At 39.7% G+C, this 27,443-nt stretch overlaps 2 protein-coding genes across 14 annotated transcripts in view; both read right to left on the bottom strand.

The window, feature by feature from the left end:
• The window catches only part of dnmt3ab (DNA (cytosine-5-)-methyltransferase 3 alpha b), a 52,489-nt gene extending 40,462 nt beyond the window's left edge, over positions 1 to 12,027 (bottom strand). For 5 of the 9 annotated variants that reach the window (XM_076877307.1, XM_076877305.1, XM_076877308.1 and 2 more), the window contains exons 1-4: positions 11,914 to 12,027; positions 10,555 to 10,748; positions 5,472 to 5,558; positions 391 to 730 (exon numbers count right to left, since the gene is read on the bottom strand). In XM_076877307.1, coding sequence (XP_076733422.1) covers positions 391 to 730; positions 5,472 to 5,558; positions 10,555 to 10,617 — 490 coding nt within the window. In that variant the 5' untranslated portion in view covers positions 10,618 to 10,748; positions 11,914 to 12,027. Of the gene's footprint in view, positions 1 to 390; positions 734 to 5,471; positions 5,559 to 10,554; positions 10,749 to 11,913 lie in introns of all 9 variants that reach the window. The other 4 variants (XM_076877306.1, XM_076877304.1, XM_004540231.3 and 1 more) reach the window with 1 other exon arrangement.
• Positions 12,028 to 16,629: 4,602 nt separating this feature from the next.
• Positions 16,630 to 27,443, bottom strand: part of dtnbb (dystrobrevin, beta b) — a 39,315-nt gene continuing 28,501 nt past the window's right edge. For 3 of the 5 annotated variants that reach the window (XM_004540225.3, XM_004540228.3, XM_004540226.3), the window contains 9 exons: positions 26,556 to 26,646; positions 25,487 to 25,575; positions 24,926 to 25,039; positions 23,219 to 23,315; positions 22,871 to 22,891; positions 21,513 to 21,672; positions 21,315 to 21,404; positions 21,086 to 21,139; positions 16,630 to 20,689 (listed from right to left, as the gene is read on the bottom strand). In XM_004540225.3, the coding sequence (XP_004540282.1) occupies positions 20,664 to 20,689; positions 21,086 to 21,139; positions 21,315 to 21,404; positions 21,513 to 21,672; positions 22,871 to 22,891; positions 23,219 to 23,315; positions 24,926 to 25,039; positions 25,487 to 25,575; positions 26,556 to 26,646 (742 nt within the window). In that variant the 3' untranslated portion in view covers positions 16,630 to 20,663. The remainder of the gene's footprint in view (positions 20,690 to 21,085; positions 21,140 to 21,314; positions 21,405 to 21,512; positions 21,673 to 22,870; positions 22,892 to 23,218; positions 23,316 to 24,925; positions 25,040 to 25,486; positions 25,576 to 26,555; positions 26,647 to 27,443) is intronic. The other 2 variants (XM_076877367.1, XM_076877368.1) reach the window with 1 other exon arrangement.

The following is a 27,443-nucleotide window of genomic DNA, read 5'->3' as shown; positions in this document are numbered from 1 at the left end:
TGAGCTTTTAAATGCCAACTGCTTCTGCATACTGAAAGCATTTGGTAGCCCAAACTGAGGCAAAATAAGCGACATATTGCATGCATAACAGTCTGCATACTGTGTCTCACATAAATGTTAACAGTGGAGATCATCATCACCAATTTGCTTTGCAGACTAGTCTGTGCAGCAGCATGAAGGCACCTCTTCGAGCCCAGTGTTACTAATCCTGGCAGCATCAGTTGACCTACTTGGTCTGACATCCATTTACGGTTCATTACTCAACATCTTGTACTTGTCACACGCCCAGGATTTTTTCTTCCTGGAGCCACACAAGACTGATCAAAAGATAATAAACCTCAACTAAAAACTAAAAAAAAAAACCCCAAATGAAAATGGCCAAAATCTTACATTTAGTTGGGTGCTCCAGTTTCCGCCTCCCTCGTTTCTTGCGCGGCGTCATCAGGCAGTCATCATTGGCTTTCTCCAAGTCCTGTTCTTCCCGGCTGGACAGGAATCCGTTCTCTTGAGGATGACTCAGACTCTGCCCCTGAGAGCTGTCCTCTGCACGGCAGGAGGAAGGGTCTCTGGGAATCCCATTCTCGACTTCCCGCTTCTCCTGTTTTGGGAAGCAGGCATCGGGCATCCTGTCTCTGATCCCGCCCATGTCCCCATTGAAGACCTGTGCCATCGCCATAGTGTAGCTGTGGCCTACACTCGCACTGTCTTTAAGAGAGCCACAGCTCTCAACCTGCTGAAAGGAAAAGGGGAGGTTGAAATGTTAACATCCTGATGATCGATCATCCTTAAAGATTCTTACAGCTGTATGCTATAAATTGATGTTTTGAAGTGTACAACAGAGTTGTGCCTCAGCAGTCATGAAATATGACTGGATAGCTGGCTGTGAGATAAACACAACCTTTCTGAATTTACAACAAATCATCCAGTGGATCTGAACGACCCACAATAAAACAGTTGGCACTATCCGTGTCAGGATAAGCACTTTTCAGCAGTGGCTAAATGGCCTTTTTCAAAGAGAATGTGAATGAAAGCATTCATCTCTTTCATATTAGACAAGCCTAATTAAATTTCCTCAGCTCTATCTGGACAGAATCAAACATGTAGCTCAGCTCCGCACGTATTAATCTGTGAATTATGGCAAACTTATAAACTTCAAAGCTGTGCCAGTAAATGTGCTGTACAGCCATTAACTTGCAAGAAGGAAAGGGATTACATTACAGTTCATCAGGTACACTAGTGCACTTTTTGTAGTCATGTATTCATCATTACAGCAGCACGGAAATATGTTGAGAATGTTGGCTGTTTGACAATGGGAAGGCTTTTTCTCCGGCCAGTTTGGAACGCCCAGTCAAGTGTTTCATTCTATAAAGCGGAGTAAATTCAAATAGAGCTGACCTGAAGCTGAAAGTTTCAATGGCAGGAACTCAGTCATCAATCCTTAAATAAAACACCAACTATCTTAGAAGACCTAGAAAAGTCCTAAATGTTTGAAGCAATGTAATAGTGTCTTTGCTACTGCCTAAAAATAGCCCTAAAAACCGAGTTAGTGAGACAGTCCCACTATAGGGTCACTGAGGGGAGAAAGTGGAGTGTGTCTTGTGAGATTAGACTGTCAGCAGTTACGACAGTATCTGAAACTTTTATCTGCAGGTATTTACAGAAGTTTGAGGAAGGGGGAAAGCAATGCCTCAGGAGGCTTGTCTGTCATCGGACGACGTTGAGCAAAGATCCTCTCCAGGAAGGTAAGGATCAAATCCGTAATCTGATTCTTACAGTCGGAATAAGCAAACACAACTTAAATCAAGTTTTAATGTCTGTGTAAGGGATGCAATGCAAATTATGAGTGGCAGACATGCAAAAGAAAAAAAAAGCTTCAGTGGAAGTTGCTCTGAATCGTAAAACAAATCTACAGCAAGCCAAAGTCGGTTTCAAAGCATTCTTCAGAGGCCGCAGAACTCTAAACGACTTCATCACTGTAGTAACTGAGAACAAATTAACTGTAAACTGAACAATTGCACTCCTACAAAGAACAGCTCTCCAGTAAATCTCTTTGACACGATGAATGAAAACAACCCAGAGCTCAGACATTATTAATATTCTGACTCAGTTTACTACTAAAAAAAGAGGCTACAGTGTGTGTGTGTGTGTGTGTGGGGGGGGGGGGGGGGTTACGCAAATATCACACACATGCAAAAAAAAGAAGTAAGCAAAGAGAAAACCCAAAAAACTCATATTCTCAGACACACATGCTAGCAACACACAGAACTCACAGTGAAAGAATTACGCAACAGATTTGTGACATAGTTAACAACATGCGGCCCCTGCTACAGGTCAAAAGTCAAAGTTGGTAAATCAGGCAGCTTAGACAGAGAGAGAGGTTGAAAAAATAAAGACTAATTACCTCAACCAACTTACTGCTACAACACTCACACACCCTCATAGAACTAGGTGCAGTAATAATATGATTATAAAGGTTTCTAAAAATACACATTGAAATTAAAATTAAATGCAGATGTACGCCTGAAAATATGAGCTAATAATTCATTACACTGCCTGATAACTTCTTACATTATTCAATTAACAGCAACTGGAAACTGTTATGCGAAAAGAGGTATTTTGCTGCCTTTCTACGTGTTATTATCATTGATTGAAGATCTTCTGTTTCTGGAAAGCTAGCCGAACAGGAAATATTAAGATGTTTATGGAAGTTTTTCTTTATTTTCAGGGGTTTTTTTTTTTAATACCACTCCAGTGTTTGATCTGTTTAACAGAAGACTAATCATCACATTTAACAGGCAACAGGGCTTTTTTGCAGGCAAGTTTTTGTTTGGATTTTTTATATTTTTAGCCTGAAACTTCAGAAATTCATCAGTTCACGTGAAACTAGTGCAGTGCAGCAATAAAGAAGCTGGGTGCCCTAAAAAAAGAGCTTAGTCATGTTACTTTGTTCAGGCAGGTTTTCTAAAGGATTAGCTCAACATCTTTCCAAGCAAAACCTGTTTATTCATGTTCCTGCCAAGTGCTACGTTCTCATGTCTGTACAATAAGAATTAAGCTATAGCAAGTATTTTATCAAAAAGACTTTACACACCTTATACAAACTTATTCTATACATATGATATAGTCAGTATATAAATGGCTATCTGTGTACAGCTCCTAAGCTATGCTAACATCCTGATGGCTTTAGTTTCATACTCACTTTGTTACCTAGTATATTGATCTTGTCACTGAACACTTAAAAAGAACGCAAATATATGTAAAGAGCAGAATGAGTGAGTATGTACACAATAAGGACAAAAGTATAGACCTGAAGCAATGGGGCTAAGATTCAAAGATTAAGAGGTTTGACCCAATACTTTCACCCATATACAGTAGTGTGCATTGATAAAATACATACACTTTTGTAGAAAGGACATTTCTGAGAATTTCTCTCCACTGTCTTTGTCCATGTGGGTAAACGCAACATACGAAGAGGGCTAAAGGCTTGTTTACGCTATCCTTTCCAACAATTACCTTCTGTTTTCACTCAGCTTTTGACAGTTTGCATGGAAAACAACATTTTAAAACCAATGTTCCATGTCAGCCTCTTTTCAAAAAAGTCAAACAAAAAAATTAAAAGAGGCTTTCTGACAGCATTTGAAGTTGGCCAATCTGGCATTTGAGTGACTCTTTTATTCAGAGAATAACAACAACAACTGTGAAACATCTATGTGAGCAGAACGCCTGGTACACATGGTCAATCCCCCACAGCTGTGAAAACACTCAGTGAGGCGCCCCGATTCTGCGTACGGCTTTTCTTAATCAGTTATTGATACCACTCCTCAGCTTCTTTAAATACAGGGGCACAAACCCTCTGGCATATCCCGTCCAATCATACATTATCTGTAAATATTTGTCTAATCCTTTTTTCCCTTTTTGGTTTGTTTAATTGCACAGTGAGAGTTAATTAAGATGATTTTCAACAGAAGCTTATGCAAATGCTAACATCTCAGGGAAAGAAAAAATACCCAGAAACATGTTGGCCCTTAGAGTCATTATTAAATCAGAGCTTTTAACTACACAAGGCATCACAAATAGACTGCAAATGGTGTTAGTGTAGTGCATGCATGTATCTTGGAAACAAGGTTCAAGAATATGTCATGTTTATTCATGAGTACAAAGGAGTACACGTTGTGTCTTACAGGTTAACAGATTTCTGAAGGCTAAAATAATACTTGTTTTTCTACTGAAACTGCTTATAGGTGCCATGTGCAAAGACAAAACAAGAGCTTTCATTATAAACTGGTACATGCCTCAAATAATGTGGCGTACAGATAAATGATTACTTGACGATGAGGCAAAAACATGGCGAAGGGAAGAATAATATCAAATATTTTTAGATGGGCTTTCCTTACAGGCATTTCCGCCATTATAATCTTTCTGCTTGAATGGAATGATGAGATTCACTCAGTACATCGGGCTTATAAATACCAGTGAATGAAACCGAATATGGCCAGGTGGGATTCACAAGAACAATCATGTTGAAACTGGTCAGATGGTTAAACACATCGTTCTGACGATGCTGGAAAAGGGCTGAATTTTGAAACCAACAGTCTAACAAGCACTTCACGCGATGACTGGCCAGCTACAGTATGTGAAGGTGAAAAGGCAGCCATCTGTCCTTCTGCCTTCCAGGAGGGTTTCAGTTCAGTAGTTTCAGTTCTGAAACAGCAAACCTTCGGTTGTGGTTGGACAACTTGAACCCATTTTGAGTTCTAAATTTATTTCTTTGCAACTTTTTTTTTCTTTTGACATTTGACACTGAAGGCAGGAAACAACGCAAGTCAGCGAGGAGGCTGATATGTGACAAAGTGAAGTGGCTGTCTCGCTCAGATGAATTACAACAACAGCAACAGTGAACATTTGAGCATTTGGTACATGTGGTCAATTCCCCACGCAGCTGTGAAAGCACTTACTAAGGTGCCTTGATTCGAAGTAGAGTGTTACTATACCAGGTATTAATACTAACTCCAAGCTGCTTTAACCTCCTAGGACCTGGCGTCCACATATGTGGACATCACATTTTGTGTTATTTAGACCAAAATACTCAGTTTTGCTCTACAAGGGCCTGATATCCACTTACGAGGACATTATACTGCTACTGTTCTATCAAAATTTTAAACGAATATCCTCATATGTGGCTCTTATTTTTCTTAAAAACAAAAATAAGTTTTAAAAAAAAATCTGGTAATTCTTTGTTTTTACATTCATCGGGCCCCAATGTGACCAAATATCAAAGAGAAATTAAAAATGCATGCCGTGGAAGAGTTTGGGTCTTAGGAGGTTAAATTTACTTACACAAGCCCTCTGGCACATCATCTGCAAATATTTTTCTAATCCTATTTTTGGGTTTGTTGAATCAGACCTAATCACTGCAAAACAAGTATGCATGCGTGGACAAATGTAATTTGTTTAGACATGTCAACACTCACTGAAAACTGCTTGCGTTTTCTTCCAGGCTTGCTACTTTTAGGTGACTTCTCCTCCATCAGGTCCGAGTCCAGTATTGTTCTCTCATCCTATCAAGAAAAAATGCATGCCACAATTTAGACAAAGTACCTGCAGCTGCTTGGGTAAAGATGCACGTAACACTGAATGATTTAATTAGTGCATTTTTGTGTACAATCAGCTAGATGGCAGTTTCACCTCCACCAAAGATACTAGATCTATAGGAAACAGAGACAACTGCACTACAGTGAAACACTTGAACATTTGGGAGGGCTGGAGCAGGTCCTCCAGTGTCTTTGGTTGAGTGGACAATGAGACAGATAGAAACTGAATGACACATTCCTTTGAAGTAGGCTGAAATGAAAGCTCCTCGGACGCAGTGCTGACCTTCCCTCTTGACACCGTTACAAAGACATAGATCGGCCCCCACCTTCCCCTGCTGCAATTTCCCTTTGATTAATAAAACTGTCTAGCCCCAGGAACAAAGCCCCATGTCTGCCATCACCAAGTACCCCTGGGGTTGACGGGAGAAAAGATGATCCTAATGTAGATGCTTTGAGTTTCAATATTGACTGAATAGAACCACCAGTACCAGGTTTGAATGCAAATGAGAGTGCAACGCCATTCCTGACAGCTGCAGTGGGGGGGTGGAGGGCCGGGTCCTTATTAAATTCCTTCAGTACTGAATGTGAAATTCCATCAAAGATAAACGGGGTCTCTGCACTGTAGGCATTCTCCAACCTCTGCTGACATGTTGATAAGTGTATGTATGTCTAATCTCTAGTGAGATGGCGTAGTACAACATGATAAAATGTTACTATGAGATAGTACAAGCTTTTGTCTATATATAATGGGTGGAGTTAAGTCTAACAAGAGGAGTTACTGAATTACGGAGGTAAAGTGGTATAAAACATTAATAACTTTAAGAAGCAGCAAACCAGAGTAAAAGCAGTCTCCAGTGCATATCCACAGTTAATTTGTCATCTTAAAGACATTTAACTAGAAATTACAACAATGAACATATGAAACTACGTCAGATTTAGTGTATTTCAATATGACACAGAATTACTGTGCTATGCAGACTATGGAAGTATCAAACTGCAATTAAAGATAAAAGCAATTATGGCATTGCTTTAACCTTGGATGTTGGATCTCATGTTCATACCTGAGCTGTCTGCGCTTCATCAAGAAGGCGATGCCATGAACACAATCCTTCAGCAATACATGGAGTGGAAGGCTGCGACGCGTTCATGGATAGAGCCTGGTGGGTTTTCTATGTATGGCTTATTTAGGGAGTCATAAATACACAAGACATGTTGCCATTTCAATACTGTTTGTGTGCAAAGGTGGCGCTGGCATGAATTCTCCAACTTTCCAAGTGGCACGTTGACTTGAATGGGCATTCCAGCTAAAACTTCAGAGACTGGAAACTTCCTGCTTCCAACAGAATGCAGGATAACTGTGGGACTGAAAAGCGAATCCAAGGTGGAAATGCCTTGAACCTTAATTATTTCACAATGACCAGCAGGAGGCAACTCTTGTAGTTGCTGTATGATCTATGAGTAAATGGGCCTACTTCTCACTCAATTTATGACCTCAGTAAACACTCTCCTACTGAGTTTAAGACCTCATTCACTCATTTCGCGTGCTGTTTAACACAGCATGACGTTCATTTTTTAAAATTATGGTTCCATTTACAGTAAATTAACAATAAAGCAGGTTATGCTTTAGGATTTGGCTCATAGTGTGGTATTTTGGGGGGGGAGATTGGCAGTGGTTCAGGAGGTAGAGTGAGTCATCTATTTTTTGGAAAATTTAATCCCTGATTCCTCCAACTCGAAGCATCCTTGGGCAAGATACTGAACCCCAGGTTCCTCCCGATGTATTCTTTGGAGAGTGAGTATATGAATGCTAGGTCATAAGTGTTTAGGAATAGAAAAAAGCACTTCTATGAATGTTTGTGTAAATGGGTGAGGCTTATAGTCAGTGTTGGGGAGTAACGGAATACATGTATCGCCGTTACGTATTTAAAATACAAAATATGAGTAACTGTATTCCGTTACAGTTACCGTTTAAAAAGGAGAGTGAAAAAGTACGAGCTGTCAAAGAGCAGAAACGGGAGATGAAAGCATGTAAATATAATAATAACCACTGCAGCCAAAAAGAGTGCCTGATGAGCCCAGTTGTAAGTAAGCTATTAAGACTCGACTGTACACTGTGATCGTATTTTCCTCTAAAACAATAAGTTACGTTGGAGCAGCCTTTCAACGCCTCTCTCTGTCTCTCGCTAGCAAAGCGGACTCAGACAACAAAGTAAAGCTAGTTTTCAGCTACGAGCCCGACATGAACCCGACGTATTAGCCAGAGGTCCCTTTACTACGGTTTCGGAGCCGCGGACCTGTTCTATACACGCGCGGAATAGTTTTCTATATGAAATCGCTGCAAAAAGTGCAGCCTTACCTAATGTCCACCTACTGTTACTCATTTTATATTAAGATTTAAAAATCTAGTTGCTATTGGTATGGAGAGTATCCTTCAGTTATAGTAATAAATCACACAGCAATACTACATTCATGTAGTTGTAAAAAGCATGATAATATATTAAGTAATCCAAAGTATTCCGAATACGTTACTCTCATTGAGTAACTTAACGGAATATGTTACAAAATACATTTTGAGGCATGTACTCTGTAATCTGTAGTGGAATACATTTGAAAAGTAACCTTCCCAACACTGCTTATAGTAAATAAGAAAGCAATTTGAGTCCATATATGCTCCTGTTACATTTTTTTTTTAAACAAGATGGCAGCAGCAAAATGAGACTAAGCAGCCCACAAATCAACAAGCTGCTTCAAAGTGCATGTGCACGTCTTTTACTTACACTGCATGACTTCATGTGGTCTTCCACCCTGGTGTTACATGAAAACATTTACCTTATAGATTATACTCTAGTGTCATAATTTATTCTGGAATTAAAGAACAGGAAATGAGGCCACAGGATCCATTCAGCATCAGATCTAATTAAATCATTTCCTTTTATCAGCACAAAGGGTTCAAAAGTCAATTAAATGTTCAAATTTAAACACTTAGGGGGTAAGGGGTTCTTGATTTGGGCAAAAAGATTACAAGCTGCTAACTGGGCCTTGGAGTTAATTATTCTTTCAACTGCTGTCTCAAAAGTCAAAAATTCACCTCATATGTTAAACCAAAATGGATGGGATTTCCTTCATTTTCTCAGAAAATTATTTAAACAGGAACAATTTCATTTTAGCCGTACAAAATGTGCCCTTTGACGATGATCTTGTCATGTGAAAAAAAAAACTTGCAGTATGCAAAGTGAGTTTTTACAGTAGCCTTAGTGTTGAGCATATTTCATGAAGTACCTGGTAGCTGTGACATTCTGGGTTTGAGTCAGTCCTACAGTAAAATCTGCAACTCATCCGATTCTGTGCTGATGAAATACTATAACTATATAATATGTTTAAAAAAATACCATAAAAGTACCACAAGGTCTACTAAATAATTTAAGGGCAAGGGGTTTTAATCATTATAGGCAGTTATTTCAACCGTCTGGCCACGTTTCGCCCTCAGTGTCTGCCATAGCCATCAATGCTCCTGGGAGATAAACTAATTTGCATAAGGAAATAGATATAATCAAGGTAAATGATACTCTGATTGATGGGCAGAGGATTAAAACTGGAAGAAATGGTTATAAAATAAGTGAAAATAATGACATTTTTGTTAGAGATAAGCATTTGAACGGTTATTTTTACACGTAGATTTGAAACCTTTTGTAAGAGAATGTGTTTTGATGATGGTTCCAGTTCATTGTGCGATCACTAATAGAGTGCCTGGTGCGTCGGTTTTTCCCTACCAGGGCGGCAGAATTTGCATAGATAATAGCACGTTTTGAGTGCAGCCTGGTGTGCAGGCTCATTTGGGAACCACTTACATGGATGACACAATTCAGTGGTGCCTGGCTATCTCTGCAAGGACAGCACAGCACAGCACACCGCTCCTCCAGTTCTCTGTTAGAGAGCTCAGGCTGAGGTCCTCCGACTGAGGACAACACGCCATTTTCACATTCAGCTTCGCCCTAATATTTTCTGAGAAAAACAACAAAAAAAGCCTGGAATATAATTTGTTCTTGCCTGGAGTGAACCCTACTACATTGTCAATATCTCTGCACTATTTCCGTCTGGGTAGCCAGTTATTTAAGGCAATGTCTGTTGCCAGGCAACAAGACTAAGGGCAGTACTGTGTAATGGGAACACAGAAGAAGAGGACAGATCCCCCCAGCAAAAGAGCTGTCGAGCCATTCCAGCTCCATCTCAACCTACACCAGCCAACGCCCACGTCACCAACCACCATTATACCAGTAAATGTCACAGAATACAGCTGCACCTCCCAACAGCCTCTTCGGTGCCGCTGCTATTGCTGCCACACAGGTGATGCTGCAGTTACACAGAGACTGAAATTACAAGTGCGTCTGCATCATGAAAGGTGACAAGGCATGTCACGTGCTGTTGGATTCTACTGTAAAAATTTGCCCATTTCTTCACTGAATAGAGGAATTCATTGCAATGAGGTCTGCTCTAGCAATTCTTTGGACTGCACAGATTAGTGAGTGTGGGTTAATGATTAACGGGAATCGTAAAATTGAGGAAGATTTGAATTGGTTTTGGCCTGAAGTGACTATAGAAATCAATCCAATCCACTTCCTTTCATTTTTAAGGCTCTATCTGTGTAACAGCACGGTCATAAAAAATACAATTCATGTACACATACTCCGTGCCAAGATCATATGAAAATACAAACAGGCAGTGCATGCTATATCACTGCAGGACGAGCTCAGGGGTGAATAATGTCTTTTTAAATCAGTGCTTCCGAAGACATTAAAAGAAGCACTTTTCAGTGATGGACGAGCAAATCCAATTCAATCTTGAGCTCAAGTCAAGTGATTCAGAAACCCTCCCGACATCTTTTTAAAATCACCAGATCATGAGTTAAGTTCCGCAACGTGTCAAGTGACGCATTTTTTGTTGTTGTCACGCACGTGTTTCTTACCATTGGATTTCCAGGTGAATCAGCAGTGGTGGTGGTGTTGGTGAGAGTGTTGGACGGCATCATTGAGTCTTATGAGCTTATGGGTAATGTCTGATGATGGGTAGTGTAGATATGGACTTTCACGTTAAAAGGAAGTTGAAAAGTTTAAAAGAAAATAAAGCAATGACGGATGATCCCCTCTTCTTCCTGCTCTCCTGGAAGTTAAAAGAAGAAAAGCAATGGTAAGATATGTTCAGCAAGTTTGTCTTTAATGTGTTGATTCTTTAGTTTCATGCAGACTAGATAATCCAGTGACATATTTTATGTATCTTCTCTAAAATGAAGTTGTTTTACCCTGAGCATCAGCTTTCTCTTTGCTGAGTACACGTCATGTAGCTATAGGACCCTCACAGGCTTCTATAGATACTGTATGGCCACTATATCCTACAGGCCCCTTTACACCACATGAATGTGTGTTGTGCAGTAGACGACATGAACTGGGTGCATCGTGCAGCCTGAAAATAAAGAGCGCGATGCTCCAAACTAAGCGCAAAAATACTTGTATTTTTGTGGGGACATTTTTCAAAATTCATTAATATTTCATTTCCATCGTGAGAGTCTGGGTTAAAGTTACTCGAGCGGTCTGCCTAACGCGCAAAGCGAAGCCACAGTTACACTGTTTTGCACTCGTGGAAATTTACAACAACAACAAAAAAACAACAACAACCTATATTCGTACAGGATGTGTTGAATCTAAGGGCTAAAATGAGACTGATGACACTCGGTTGTGATTTATTTAAAACATGCTGTATGTAAAACACACTGCCGGATTTACGTCCACGCTCGTGGAAAATAAATGTAGGCAACAACCAGAACGTGTTAAAAAATAATTTATTATAAGGCCACACAGGCGTTCAGTGTCACCGCATTTCCATGCCATCAGCCTGCAATCAGGCCACACGCTTACACCATACTACGATCGACTGATGTGCATATATTATTCAACCGGCTATGCGTTAAAAATTGCAAAGTTTTAGACGTCTTTTTACAGCAGGGGAAGTCTGCAATATGACCCAGGGGATTGTGGATCTTTTACAGGCCACGGACACTGAAGGATAACCCCCCCGTTATTTCCTTTAATGAGGCCACAGCTTTGAGAAGCCGCGATGCTGGTTCCGTGCTCCAAAACCGGTCAAGTTCACATCTCGACGTCCAATCAGCACATCTGCAAAAAGCGAACCCTAAATCGCTATTTCCCCATTTCCATCGAGCGCCTTCCGGTCGTTCACGTTTTTTGTTCACATAAAGGTTACCCTTCCTGCGTGGTTGCTCGTGGCGGGTTAAACAAATTTACATGCGTGAGTCACTGTGTGTCATTACCCGGTTTTCCCAAGTCCCAGGCCTGACCCTTTTTGTCTCGCTTGCTCCCGGAGCCTCCTTCCTCTTCTCTCCCCGTCCTCCACCTCCCCAGCCGGCCAGCTCTCTTCCAGATGCGCCGCTCTGACTGCAGGGGCCTGAAGTGTGCCTGCTTTTCTCTGGGTCCTAGAAACAGTCATATATCGTGGACTCAACACATTTGCAAATATCTACATTTTTGCACGATAATAGGGCTGGTATCGTCACTGATTTATATAATCGATTAGATTCCGATTCACAAGGTCCCGATTCGATTGGATTTCGATTGAAATTTTGCGTCAGATAAACAGCTTAAAAGTAATTTCTTCGGTATTAAACAGCAGAAATAAGCAATAAGCAAGAAAATTATGCAGAAAACTGAGATTTAAGATGGGAAACTATTCTTGAACTACACTGACAGAGAGAGAGAGCTGTGCAGGAAGTGTGATTTTATCCTGATGGAAGCAAAACAGCAAAAATAAGAGTAATTAATGACCATATTTATCAAATTTAAAGCGTAGTTTGATCTTCTTTTACTGCTGGTTCAGTGCATTTTGGTCGGAGAGCGACAAAACCTGCACCATCAAAATCTATGAGGTGTCGAGTCTGCGCTTTGTGTTTACATCTATGTGTTAATAAGAAAATCGATAATTGAAACCCAGCCCTACTCCATGTGTATCCCCCGAACATTTGGGATGCCTTCATATGTTTATTCTTGAGTATTTACCAAAGCTATTATAATTAACTAAACGAATATTTGGGGAATGCGTCTATTGAGATTTGTGTACATTGTAATGTGTGCATGACTGTGAAAATAAATGAAACTAAGCTGAATTGAATTGAAAACAAACACTCAAAGTAAAATTGAAAAAAAAAAGCTCAATTGGAAATGCAAGTCTTTAGTAACTCTGGCCTTTACCTTATACTCTAACATGAGACAGGTAAAGGGGAATCCTGTATAACAAAGATAATTCAGGCTGGGACTCATGCTACCACACTGTGTGCACTGAAGACCACAAGGCTGCAGGGATGCCTCTATAACTTTATTTACAGGTCTATGCATTATTGCACAATTGGAACAATACTATGCTTAGTTTCTAAACTGATTTTACACCAGAGACATTTTAATGGTCCAGATGTCCCCTAAGTGCTGCTCTGGTTGGCCCCAGTGATGTGACCTTAGGGTAAAAATAAGCAGTAAACCAAACCACATTTTTACCACTGCCCCTTAGAGAGTCTCTGCGTGCCTGTGCCAAATGACAATATGCACTTGCAGTCATAACCAGTCCTGAGCTGTTTTGTCCTTTATGTGTGTGTAGTCCCCATCTCCTTTTCTGCTCATTGCATATTCAAAAGATTGTCCAAATCTCACATGTCAAAAACCTGATGAACCTGATCATTTAAAGCTATCACCAGAAGCTGTTGAAATGCCGTGCACGTAAAAGTGACACACTGACAAAATATGCAAGATAAGTTCTTAAATGTATCAAAATACACAAATACTAAGTTGAGAAAAATGAAACAACCAAGCATGCAAGAAGTTTCCTGTTTGAAAATGATTGTTGCATTTTTAGTATTGGCACTGAAACACACAAAGGCTTGAACTTGTTCAAATGTAGTGTGTAATACAAGTAATACATGTGTAATAGAAAATAATGACAAAACACACACACACAGGAACCTGGAGAGACTTCCTAGTTTTTATTTTGTTTCTTTTATGGGCCCCCTGGTGGCTGTGGGGCCCCAAGCAGCCATGTAATTAGCTGATGCCTGAAGCCAGCTTTGGGGTCTGGTGAAGTAACACTTGTGTCATCTATGCCTATTTTAATTAAACTGCAATGTGTGTTTTGCTTCTTGACGCTGGTGTAGACTTTTTCTTTTAATGCCCCACTTTTTTTTTTTTTTTTTTTTTTTTTTTTTACATATTTATGGATTGTAACATTCCCTGTACAGTCTGTTCATCCCTGTTCAGACCCTTCAAATTACTCGTAAATGTGCCTTTCTTAGATTTAGACATTTATGATTCTTTTTTTTAATCCTAGATTTCTTATTCTGTACGCTAATTGGTACCTGCGATGCTTTGTCTCTGGTATCTAATAAGGGATGAGAGGACAACAGTATCCTTCAATCCTTTCTCGGTCAAATCAACAGTTTTAGAGAAGCAGACAGTTCAACTGGCGAAACGCAGTTGGGACTAATAAAATGTTCAAAGTTTCACTGTGATGCCTGTAAGCGCTGGAGTGGAGGCTGTGACAAATCAAAAGTAATTTCTGTGAAAAAACTTTGGTACGTTTCCTGTAAAAGAAAGTTTACTTACACAAAGACAATTTAAAGTCATTTACATCATGCATTAATACATAATAATAATAAGGCTTTTAAATGCAAATTACAAGAACATTAAACAAAAGGAAATAAAAACAAGTTTAGAGATGTAAGAGTAGGATAATTCATGATGAGCTTTTAAGGCTCAGCTGAAGGCAATACACAATATTAAAGGTATTAACATTTAGTATCTGAGATCTTTGCTCGGTTTTACTCAGTAACTTCTAAGTCCTTGTTTAATTTGCCCCCTGGGAACAGTTAGTATCCTTTATATCGCAGTAAAGAGTCACATTAGTAGGATTTATTAAGATGGCAAAACAACACAATAAAAAAGAAGCTGGACAAAGGTATGAGTTTAAAAAAAAACAGTGCAAAGGTCTAAGATTCACTTTATTTCAAATGTATCTTAAATTAAACGTGCAAAAATGCATGCAGTATATCAAAATGTTTGGGACTATAGTCCATATAGAATTCTTCATCTTGCACCATGTCTGTGGTTTTATCATTTTCATTTTATTACTCACTATTGCAAACAACCATCTATACCCGTACATGCCACTAGACGCAGTCGCCCAATGCCAGATTCCGGGAAGGCTAAATGTTCACCGAACAAATCCCTTTGGGGCAGCTTGAAGGCTTTTCATGGGCAATGAGGAAGAGAGGACATGTGTGCGTAGTTGGCAGATGTGGTTCACTGATATGGAAGTAGCAATGGCTCCTCTTTCTCATAGTGTCATTGGGACTGAGTGGTTCATCTGAGGATAGCAGCAGCAAGACGATGGCACATGACCTACAGACATAAGCAGCGTGCTGCTGGCTAGTGGACACCCTTTGTCTATTCGTGGAAACCCCAAGAGGAGGATACTGAGAGGTCACAGTGTCCTGACCTCATGTCAGCTTCATAGCTTTTGATATGATCTACGCCTGAAGTATTGGGAAAAAGGCCACACTCTTTTTGATTTAGAGTTTGGTGGGCTTCATTTTTTGCTGGGTTATTCTGTTTCTCTGCTTCTTGTTTAAAAGAAGATGCTGAAAAGGTGGTTGCACATAAAAGATTAAAATCAAGGGTACTCACACTTTCTTGTGTCTGCAACTTGGAAATACTTGTGTAAGGTTGGCGAAACAAGCAGTAACTGAGATGTAAAGAAAATAGCCTGTTAAACAAGTAAAATATGGATGGATATTACACTGTAGACTTACCTATATTAACAAAGGATGAAACACTCATAAGACAGCAAGTGATGATTTGTCCTTAGATACACATTGGAGTAAACGTTTTTTTTAATCTACTCTACATGAATGAAGTGCATATTAAATAAAAGGGATGTGACCAACATTACTTGCAAAGTTTCTGTTTCCTTGAACTCTATACTTCCTGTATTAAGTGAAATACATGTTAAAATAGCATAATAGCATGTGTCTTCACCACTAATGCATTGAAATAAAGGAAGTAATACTTTAAATGTGTAAGAATGACCTCATTTACAAGTGTGAACATCAAACTAGACAAAAAAAGTGATCAAAGAAACCCAACTCAACATTTGCACTGCAACAAACTTGCAAGTACATTTCAGGATTCAAAGGCAGTTATCTTAATGTTTCTATGTTACAATGAAACCCAAGACTTTTACTGCCCCATTCTTTTAATTGGTATAATTAATGCTGGAGAACGTAGTCTAATTAAAAATAATAATACTGCTATGTACAATTCAGCAATGAAACACTAACTAAAATTAGTGAATGAGATTTTTGTAAGAACATTCACTATAAATTAATAGTGATGAGAGTTGCTATGAATGATGCTTCCATTATGTGTGAATTGTAGCCTCAGTTTCCTGTTCTTAGCTGACATGAGTGGCACCCAGTGTGGTTTTCTGCTGCTGTAACCCATCTGCGTCTAGGTAAGACATGCTGTATGCAAATTTCTGCATACCTCATTTGCAACGAGTGGTTAGTTGAGCTACTGTTGCTTTACTGTCACCTCAAAGCAGTCTGACCATTCTCCTCTGACCTCTGGCATCAACAAGGCATTTTCTCCCAGAAAACTGCCACTCACTGGATATTTTCTCTTTTCCTGACCATTCTCTGTAAACCCTAGAGATGGTTGTGTGAGAAAAAGACGACAGGCCAGCAGTTTCTGAAACACTCAAACCAGCCTGGCAACAACAACCAAGTCACCTAAATCGCTTCAGTTTGAACTTCAGCACGTCATCTTGACTATGTCTACATGCATAAATGCATTAAGTTGCTGCCGTGTGCTTGGCTCATTAGAGATGCATGTTAATGAGCATTTGCCAGAGAGTACATGTTACTTGCCACCAATGATAGCTGATGTATGCATCGAGTGATGATAAATAAAAAAACGTGACCAGCCGCAGCCATATTTTAAATCTTTTTAATATATCTCACATTTGATTTATTTACAAAAGACAGTGGCTTTGTGACATAAAACTCTGTTTTGTAAAATCAACATGAGAAACAATGGGTACCAGAAGCATAACCATACAGAACACATACATAGATAAATAACATCAGGGGAGCGTTGTCGCCGAGGTTGTCCTCGTTACACATTGTCTCTCTGCAAACATTAAAAGGATCACGATGTATGCACCTCTGTGTGACCAGCTATGTTATAATTGTATTACCCCGAGTTTGGTCTGACAGGGTATGTACATACAGTATTGCCTCTGCGTTGGTTAAAATGACATCAGTGACTCTCTATCAGTAGATCTGGAATGTGTGTGTGTGGTTTTTTAAATTATCTTTTTTTCTGAAATATTTAATATGAGTTTGTTTTTGTTTGGGGATTTTTTTTTCCCCAGCAGATGAAATCATTAAATACGAACATCTTCAGGCATTCTGTGAATAAACTATGAACAACAACGTACTAATGCAGATATACTTTGATATATACCTGGAATTTGACACACAATGTCTGCAAACAGTTTGGCACAAATGTAAAGGCTGAGCATGAGTAAGTTTCCCCCAGAACATAATAAATAAATAAAATCAAAAGCTAAAACAGACATAAAGGCTGACAGTATTTGCTGAATGGTTACTTTGTACAGCACTCTACAGAACAGCTACAGGCACGGACTGAAAGAACAAACGGAAAGCTCAATTTTGCACCGGAATGCATGGTTGAAATGACGGGGAAGACAGGAACTCGCTAAATTTTTACCTGTGCAGTTTTGTAATTTTGGGACCTTTGACGCCGGACGAACTTTTTGACAGCAGGGGTCCCAGAATTGTACTTTACGGCACCTGCTATATATTATATTTGGGCAATTATACAAGTGAATCCTTATTCCAACAAAATCATTACAATAACGATACTCCACTAATATTGTAAACCATAATAACAGTAATGATAACGCAGAGCAGAAAAGAGAACTTAATGAAAAACGTCACATTAAGAACAACAATAACAGAGGAGTGTCTTTTTGTTGTTTTTCTTGACACAGTGTAACAGGTTGTTCAAACCCTATACTTAGCTTATAGCACAGGCTTAATTTACAAATCTCAAAGCAGAAAAAAAAATGTAAATAAATAGATCACACTTTTTGTAGTTTAACTGAGGCAGACTTTACCCTGCGCTTCTTTCTGGGACTGAACACATCCCTCTTAAACTGCTCACCAACGTTTACCAATCAAGCATTTACTTAAAAACCCGACGTTGCCTGTTTTCATATGAGATGAAAGGCTACTCTGAAGGACAAAACAGTGAGCTAGACAAAAATGTAAAATTAACTGAGACTCACTCTACTAGTGACGTAGGATAAACTTCCTTTCATGTTAACAGCTGCCTCCTTAACAGGCGAATCACTCTGCTTTTCCACAAAAAGTACAAATTCACACACAGACAAACTATATTCAACAACATGCTTCACTGAAATCTCCTTTTCTTCGAATCCAATAAATAAAACAAACTTGACTTGGTAGAATGTGAAACTATTTTGGGAAACTTCAACAAAGCCAGTGACCACAACTGCACTATTCTGCAGTTAAATCCTCCATCTTCAATTAACATTGATCTTAGTTTGTGGCAAAAGATTTCTTCATGTTACCATCACATTTCACCTAAATTACCTCTGCAGTCCCTGAGCACCTACCTTCATTGCACATACACATTGTCAATATTCTCGAAATAACAAAATAAAGCTATTAAAACATTATCTACTTGCTCACTAAAACCTTAAATCCTCAAATTTTATAACTCAAAACTAAAAGTCAGTGCCTAATTCATTACTATTTAACATCCTGAGGTGCTTCTCTATACTTTAAACCAGTGTTTCCCAACCCTTTGGAGCCACGGCACATATTCCCCATTAGAAAAATCACACGACACACCACCAAACAAAAATGTCACAAAAAGCATATTGATCATTTTCCCCGGCACCGGCCATAGCGGAATTGGTTTGGTTTGTCCCCAGTATACCTTTTTTGCTTTCTTCTGACCACTACTACAGCAACCCATTTAATTAGAGCAGCCAGTTATACTGCCCTCTACTGGAACAGAATGTAATACAGTAGTTCTGCCAGTCGCTGAGTACTAATCAGGTGGAAACAGATAACGGCACACCTGATCATTTCTTACAGCACACCTATGTGCCGTGGCACAGTGGCTGGGAAACACTGCTTTAAACAATAAATACTGAGGCTACCAGCTAGTCAGTGTCATTTGCAAGGAGGCACCATGCTGTGCTGAGCAGTACAATGCCCTTCAGGTGGTTCAGTTTTCACTGGGAGGAAACAAGGCTTGGCTCATTATTGTGTATAGAGCAGCCCCTCGGTTTGTAAGCGCACAGCCCTCTTTATTTGCAAGGGTTTGCTCACTGAGAGCACATTAGCAGCAGAATAGTATAGACTCATCGAGTGTGTTTACATGCTCCTGATATTCTGGAAACAACAGTGGTAAAAGTTCCATGCTATTCCTTATTCATTCCAAGATTTTTTTAAACGATTAAAGGAAAAATTCAGCCTTGTGGAAACTACACCTGCTTGCTTTCTTGCCAAAAGGAGAAAATCAAAATCAGTGTCAGATGTGTACTCTGGTCTGGAAGGTAAATGCAGGACAATAGCAATCCTTGCAATCACCGTGGTCGCTGAAAGGTTGCCATGGTCACCAGCAGTTTGCATGAAAGACTTGTCTGCAAACATTTGCAAACTACTCACCAAGCTGTAGCGAAACTGTTTATAGTAAAACAGAAACCAGAAATGGAGAACTTATGCCGTCAAAGTAAAAGTTGTGCCTTTTGAAATGTGTTAGTTGCAGACGATAAGGAAACTTTGATATTTTTTTTTCTCACACTTTTCACAGCATCACTGTTGCTTGCAGACAAATTACCATCTCCATTGCAAACTACAGGTAGCCAGATAAAGGTTTTTGATGCATCACCTTATGTGCAACTAGTTTCAATTAGCAACCAGGGGCTCGTTGACTGGTTTCTAGACCTGTGTGAGTCAGGCTTAAGCCAGTATTCTTGGCTAGAAGCGGGTGCTCAACAGCTAACTTGGTTTTGCTTGCTTTTAAATATTCGTTGAAAGAAAAATAGAAAAAACAACCAAATCTAGTGATTTTATTTTATTTTTCCCAGCTAAGTTAGCTAGTATTTTGTTTTTGTGATTCTTGATTGCCAGGCCAATGGCTTCTGACAGACCAGCTAACCCTCCTCCGGCTTTTATACTAGATTAATCTAATTTTGTCCCAGCTTAATCCTTTCATAGCACTACGAGAAAGGAAATGAAATATTCCTTAATATGAAGCTTTTCTCCAGGCTGTGACCAGAGCATAGAGCGTCTTTGCTATTGGAGACTAGAGTGGCAGAATACAGATGTGCAGGTAAACACACTCAGCATGAATTCTGAGGCAGGACACTTCTGACACTCCAGCTGTCATCATAAACCCACAAAGAGCTGGCATAGTGTGGTACAGTACCTTTATCAAGACACGAGTGCAACGTCATGCAAAAAATATCAAAACAGAAAAAAAGAAATGCTAGTGCTAATCATACAAAAAGCAATGACAGGGAACATGTGGTGACAGCAGGTCGCCTTCATGTTGGGGCATTCCCAAGGTCATGTGTGTACAGAATCTTATATACAGATGATCTGCTGCGGTGGAACAGTTGGGAGAGAAAGCACAGCAAGCCATTCCTTAGCAGTCATGAGGGAAATCATTGGGTAATTACAGCAGTTTTTGTTTACAGGACAACATACATACTTGCTAATTATACACATCTTGCTACCAGCAAGGTGCGAAGAAACTTTTTTTTTTCACATAGTGAAATCCCGTTAGATTACAGCATGCATTACTCTACGTGCTAATGCCAGGGGGGTTCTTGTTATTGTTGCTGATTCTTCCCAGTTAATGACTGTATGTCCTTACAGGATGGGATGGTGTTCTCTTTCCCTCAGTGCTTCTGTAATCTCACTGTGCCTGGATACACAAACAGAAGAGCTTGTTGACAGCCCGAAGAGTCTAGATGAATTAGTTGTTTTTTTTTTTAAAAAGAAAAAAAAGAATGTGGCAATACGCCACAGTGCATCGCTGCTTTTGGATGAAGTGTGACAGAAGGAGCCCAGTTCGAAGAGCCAAACAAGTATATTTTTCTTGGCTGATATAGGTGCCATGCAAATATTTAGTCGGAGCCAATCATTCAAATCCAACAAATGAAGAAACAACACAGTCATTGTCATCAAAAGCTGCTGTTTCTGCAGTAATTTTATATTATCCTGTCAAATTTTGATTGATTTTATGTTGCAACAGAAAAGAAACCAAATATTGCATATTTTGATCCTGGCCAATCGTTATAATTACTATTACCAGACTTACCTCTGTCTCCACCATTCCTCATGTTGGTCTCCTCATCCTCTGCGGCATCGTCCACTTTAAAAAACAAGAACTACATTTTAGTGACAGCAGTTCCTTATGTAAATACTTGGGCACAAAAGGCTAAAATATAGCAGAAAGAACACAGAAGTGCCTTTTTTAAGATAAGAAAAAAGGACTGAAGGCGAAGAGGAAGAAAAAAAAGCTAAAAACCTATTTTGTCTAGACTAACCTGAGTGAAGCTCTTTCACCAGTGACGACATGGTGTTTGTGATTGAGTCAGCAGCAACTAAAAGATCATTCCGAAGATTTCTAGGCACACCTGAGGAACAGAGAACGGAGAAGACATCAAATGACCAGTCTTGGAGTGTAACTTTGTGTAAGTATAATCTGCTTCAAATCCTCTTTGTTTTACTGGTTTCAGACGAACCCTGAGCAAAGGCCTCCAGCACATCCCCTCCCACACCTGCCAGGCAGTCCTGTGGTGTGTGAGTTGGGGTGGACCCAGCCGAGGTGGAACGTATGGGCATAGGCATTGAGCAGCCCGCACCGTGGCTGGGAGAAGAGTGAGGGGAGCCTCCAGACTGTGACTGCAATGGATAAAACCATTTATGATAGTTACGGTAATCATCAGCACATTACCTAACCTCCAAACGTAGGAACCACATGCTGAAAGTTCACATGCAAGAGGGTAGAGCACAACTTCCAGGGAGCACTCTAAAAATAGTAGCAAAGTTGAAATTGGAGAGGTATACAACCAGATAAGCTTAAAGAAGAGACTGGCTACATTTACATCAGGACTGATTTCTGATATTTATGTGTTTGACCCTGGCAGGTACAAAGACACTAGCTGACCGGTGTCATCTTCTTCCAGAAGCATAATAAGCGAAAAACATGGAATCTATGCTTGCTAACCTTTAGTGATTCTACAGAAAGAAGATAAAAAAACAAAGAAACCTAAATATCAGCCTAACATCAACTAATCAAATTCTCGAACAACCAGTTTAAATAGATGATGCTCTATTGGGATCACAGATTGCAGCTTTAGGAAACCTTTTTGTTTCTAAAGGTGACTTCTAATGAAATAAATCTTGACACAGATGTGACCAAAAGAACTTAATCCTTACTGGGAGAACAAACAAACAAACAAACAAACAAAATATTGGCTAAAAGCCACAACCCCCCCCCCCCCCCCCCAAAAAAAAAGAAAGACTTGTGGTAAAGCTATACTGATTGGCTTTATCTTGTCTGTCTATAGTACACCTTTACTGCATTCACAGGGTTAATGAGAACCATGCGTAGGTGTGCATGTGGGGCTTGTGCTGAGTTGGGAGCTATATCTCATAGAGAAAGGATCAGTGTGTGTCTCTGGGACTGTTGCAGGCCTGGGTTGATGGCTCCGTGCCAGGCAGCAGATGGCCAGCCAGACTGCAGTCATATTAGAAGTGAGTTTGTTAGCGCCAATGAAAGGAACAGGTCCCTGACATTTGGACCAAGAAAAACACAGTTCTCTCAACTCGCCTGGGTTAGAAAACAAATTTTAAAGATTGTGCCTCTACCGCACTGGCATGAAGCTAACAAGGAAGTGGTGGAGCAGAATCAAGTTTGACAACTAGATCAGTGTAATCATGTTAGGTAGTGGAATCCTATCATCTTTCTTAACAGTCGTCTTAAAACCTATTATAAACGCTTCCTTCAATCACATCTGTGTGGAGAGGGGAGCAGTGGACTAAGTGATGTGACTAGAGCAGGTATTGAGCCTTGCAAACTGAATTAAGGGCAACTTACAGCCTGCTTCTGCTCCTCATCCTATCAGCCAGCAAAGGTAAGCAGAGAGTGAGAGAGCAAGGAGAGTGAGAGCAACAGAATTAAAGCAATAAAAGAAGAAGAAAGGGGTTTCTGCATGCACCACATGGCACGTTTACATAAGATTACTGCTGTCTTGGTTTTGAAGACTTAAGGAAATTTTCAATTCATCAAATAAAGCCTAATTATGTAAGGTAGAATATCATTGATAAAACCTGTGAAATATAAAAGAATAACAGCAGATTTAGGACAGTTAATATCTGTTCTGTTCTGGGTTATTATATATCCCTACTTGAAGATAAATCTTCTCCAAGCAGGTGAAAGTTTTACCTTTAGCAGCCTCATGAGACCCTCCAGCTGCACCATCAACTCCCGCCTGCTCTCTTGCAAGGCTGACATGCGCCTCTCCAGCTCATCCTTCCTGTGTCTGCCGAGGAAGGAGGAAAACAAAAGATTTATGCATTCCTGTTTTATTTGTAAGGCATAATCTTACACCAGTGCTTTGCTTTAAACTCCAAACAGACAACAAAAGATTCCTGGAAAATATTCTGTAAAGAAGGCGGTGTCATCTGAAACTGAAAGCATTTCAGATGAAGTCTATTTCAGAGACTTCATCAAAGTCTATTAGCAAATTATTTTATACACTTATTCACTTCCTGAAGAGCAGCTAAGTGAGGGGATTATTTTTGTGTCTGGGAGACAGACTTGCCTTTAGGTCCCACGGCATTTGCATCAAGTATGTGCACCATAACCGGCATTATTAGGTAATATGTTTTCTCGATATTGAAAAAATGACATCAATGTCACACCTTAAACCAAGTGTGTCAACCTACAGCCATTAAGGTCAAATCCAGCCATTAACCCTCACCCTGACACTAACACTATGCTATCAGAATATGTGTTCTTTCACGTTTTGGCATTCAGGAAACAAAGACTCCTGGATGCCAAATAACAAGGCTCTAGTGTGTTTTTCTGTTCTTGCTATGATTAAGCCCCAGTGTTCCCTTTTATTCTTCATGAGCTCTTTGTTGTTCAGAGGTCTGTTTTAGGATAAAGTTTTGATTTGCTGCTTTTCATAAAGTACATGCACAAAAATGGTCTAAAATAATTCTTTTATATATAAAAACATGACTCTGTGACTGCTTGTGGCCTCTTTTCAATTCAGCTTCTGGCTCTTTATCACCCCCTGGTGTCCATACTATGTAACTGTATATTGAAAAAAAAAATTAAAGCACAGTAGCAATCATTTGTATGGCTAAAGTTGTCCTATAAGAAACGTACAAACATTTGCAGATTGTAAGCAGCAGTTATCTGTTCTTCATCCTGTGGCTGTATAAATGCAATAGGACATCTGCTCAGTCCAAATACAGCTCCACACAGAACACTGTGCTGTTAAATATTTACCATTTGATGATGTCTGCCCTAAAGCAAACATACTAAGAGAGCGTATTAATATATGAAAACCTGTTTACTAGTAAGAAACAATGTGGTTACGTGACATAAGACAGAAATTGCCTAATAATTACCATATTATGAAAATATTATCAACACTAACATGCCAAAAAGAGTCCGCGTGGGGAGTAAAATTGAAAAAAAAAAACCCCATGATACAAATGGATGAATGACTAAAGATTAATTTAGAAGCTAAACAGTTAAGCTATAAAACATTAAAAGATGATGTGATTTGAACCTTTGGCACAACTGTTGACTTGCAATGTTGCCTCTGATGCATTATTTAGGCCAGTTGACACAATCAAGGAGTCGTTCAAGGTAAAAAGTGCTGTAACATGTCCTCACAGGGTGACTCTCTCCCAGCAACTGAACCCAAGGGTCTCAGTGTCCTGCCAGCAAGACAAATGTCCATGCTGTTGTGGAAGCAAATGCTCCCTAATTAGGCACACATTAATTTTACGTAAAGAATGAGTTCAGTCCAAAAAGGTACAACCGCCCTGAGGTTTTGTTTGTTTTTATTTCTTTATCTTTTTGACCCCTTAATGATGATGTTATATGTGATGTATCGTGTCGGCAGGTTGATACCTGAGGAGTCGTAGTTCGGTCAGGAGTGTGGGGTTCTGCTGGGCTTTTTCTGGTGTCGGCTGAGAGGCCTGTTCATGCTCCAAACGCAGCCTCTGGATTTCCTGCAGGATCTCTCTGAATATAGCAGACAGCAGAGACGAAACGTGAGCTTTATTACTCATGCTGTGTTGTCACATGTTTAAAAATACCTTAAATGCAAAACTTGCATTTGAAATGATTTAAAATGTGAAAGGAAAAGCACATATTGTTTACATACTGTACTCAGATGAGTCAAAGGACAAAGATTTAATAATGGGTTTACTGCTAATGCATTCACATGCAAGCAGCATTTTAATATTACAGATGGCTGAGAAACTTTCAAAGGAACAGCTTGATTAGCCACGCTGTGCACCGTTGTAATATTTTTAGCACACATATATAATCATCATCTCAACTAAAGGCTGTAACAGAAAGCAAATGAGTGCAACAAAATCATGCATCACTGCTTTACCACCAACAAGCCAAAAAATCAAATCAAAACCTGTCACACATGTATGACAATGGTCGCATGATAAGCTGTACCTGTTTTTGTTCTCCAGCTCTGCAATCAGCTGCCTCTGCTGCTTATTGGCATCAAAGTTGAAACTGAGATCTGTTGGAGGACATTGTTGCTGAAAAACAAAATTATCATAAAACAGTATTAAAAACACGGTGGGGAGAACAAAAGTTAAATACAAACAGCTATCGCGTCTGACCACAGCGAGCAGTAATGATGCTCCGCTGGAGACTTATTATGTTTCAGCATAAACAGGAACCACAGCGTCGCTTTATCCCTTCCATATATAACAAACAGTGACAAAGAAATCTACTGCTGCTGCTTCACAACAAAAGAGTTCAGCTGGCGAAACCAGCGGGGCGCTTTTTATTTTGAAGCATGTATGTGTCACCCTCGTTACCATTTTTCTTCACCAAAATGTGCCTTCAAAACATATTTTTTTCCATTTCTTGGAGAGGTTTATGTTTAAATTTCTAAAAGGTAGCAATGGAATATGAAAGAGTTAAGAAGGAGAGAGTTGTACTCTTCCAGCTCACGACTAGTGGAGCATAAAATCAGAAAGCAGTTTTTATTAAGAGAACCTGATTTTGTTTGGCTGCAGAGTAAACAGACCCAGCAGTTGGTGTATTTGTGATAAGGAATCTGGCTTGAGGAGTATTTGTTGCATATTTGAGCCACACTTTGCTGTTAACATGTTACCAGCATAGAAAGGACTAGAACTTTTAATCAGATGACATGTGCTCCTTACTTCACTGTATTTCTAGAAAAGTCATCAACGTAAGGGCTACGTTTCCCATTGCTTAGAGATTTTAATGCCCTGAACATGTTCAACTCCCAGCTTGGCTGACCTTCAACTTGAGTCATTTCCCTGCTCACTGCCCCATGTGCCCTGCCTATTTCTCTACAGCGCTCTGCCAAAAAGTAAAAATTCCTTAAGTCTTTCTAAAACAAATACAAGTCATGGAAAATAAAAGCTCACATTTCAGTTTCAAAATCCAAGTTCCCTGTGCTGATGAAGAAAACCTGACAAAAACTTCAAAGCATCAAATCTGAAATGCAGGGTGACTGATGCCCACCATGGGGTCTCATACTCACTGTGGAGTTGCCCGCCTCAGCTGCCAGGCGGGCAGCGTATCGAGCAATGAGGCGGTGCTCTTCATCTAGCCGGCTGGGACTCTCCAAGACACTGCCCAAAGTCAAAGATAGAAAGACACATCATGCACGCGTGCACACAAGCATAGACAGCAACAGTGACTCAAATGTCAAAAGCGCTTATGTAAGTAGAAAGGAACAAAAAAAAATTGCATGGCGCAAGTGATTATATAAAATAATTTGCATGAAAACAAAACTTCATAATTAAGGCGACCTTACAAAGGACAATTGGCTTTGACTGCAGTGTTGATAGACAGTCTGAGGTACAGTAATTGGTCATAACAATGAACTGTGATGGATAAGAGAGAATGCAGCATGCCAAATGCATTTGTGACTGTGCCAATGCCCATTCTGGCCATTTCATCACTGACTGGAAATGTCAAATAAGGCGCAAGACTTTAAATGACCATGGGTGTGGCATATGGTGCGGACAGACGACAGGACATATGCTGTTCTTTCTCGGCAGGCGGTCTGCAGTGAAGAGTGAAGGACAGCTGATATGGAGTTGGGCGCTATCTGAGAGTAAGTGATGATTAAGACCATTAAACCCAATCTGGCTTCAAACCCGCTGCATCAGCAACCACACGGCCTCAAAAGGACTGATAATCAGCCTCTTAATTAACATTTGTATTTGAATCTTATCTATACACATAAATCTGCTAGTGTACTGAGATCATTTCAGCTATTTTTTTCAATGTTTTTTTCCCATAATTTCACTGATTACATCATTAAATAGTCACTGTACGATTTGACATATTTTTAGATACTATCACCTGACTGGAGGAGATTAAACTTGGTCCACTAGAGGAGAAATCACTCAACCAACATGTC

The sequence above is a fragment of the Maylandia zebra genome, linkage group LG19 (genome assembly GCF_041146795.1).
Source record: "Maylandia zebra isolate NMK-2024a linkage group LG19, Mzebra_GT3a, whole genome shotgun sequence".
NCBI lineage: Eukaryota > Metazoa > Chordata > Actinopteri > Cichliformes > Cichlidae > Maylandia > Maylandia zebra.
This window is presented reverse-complemented; position numbering and strand designations above follow the sequence as displayed.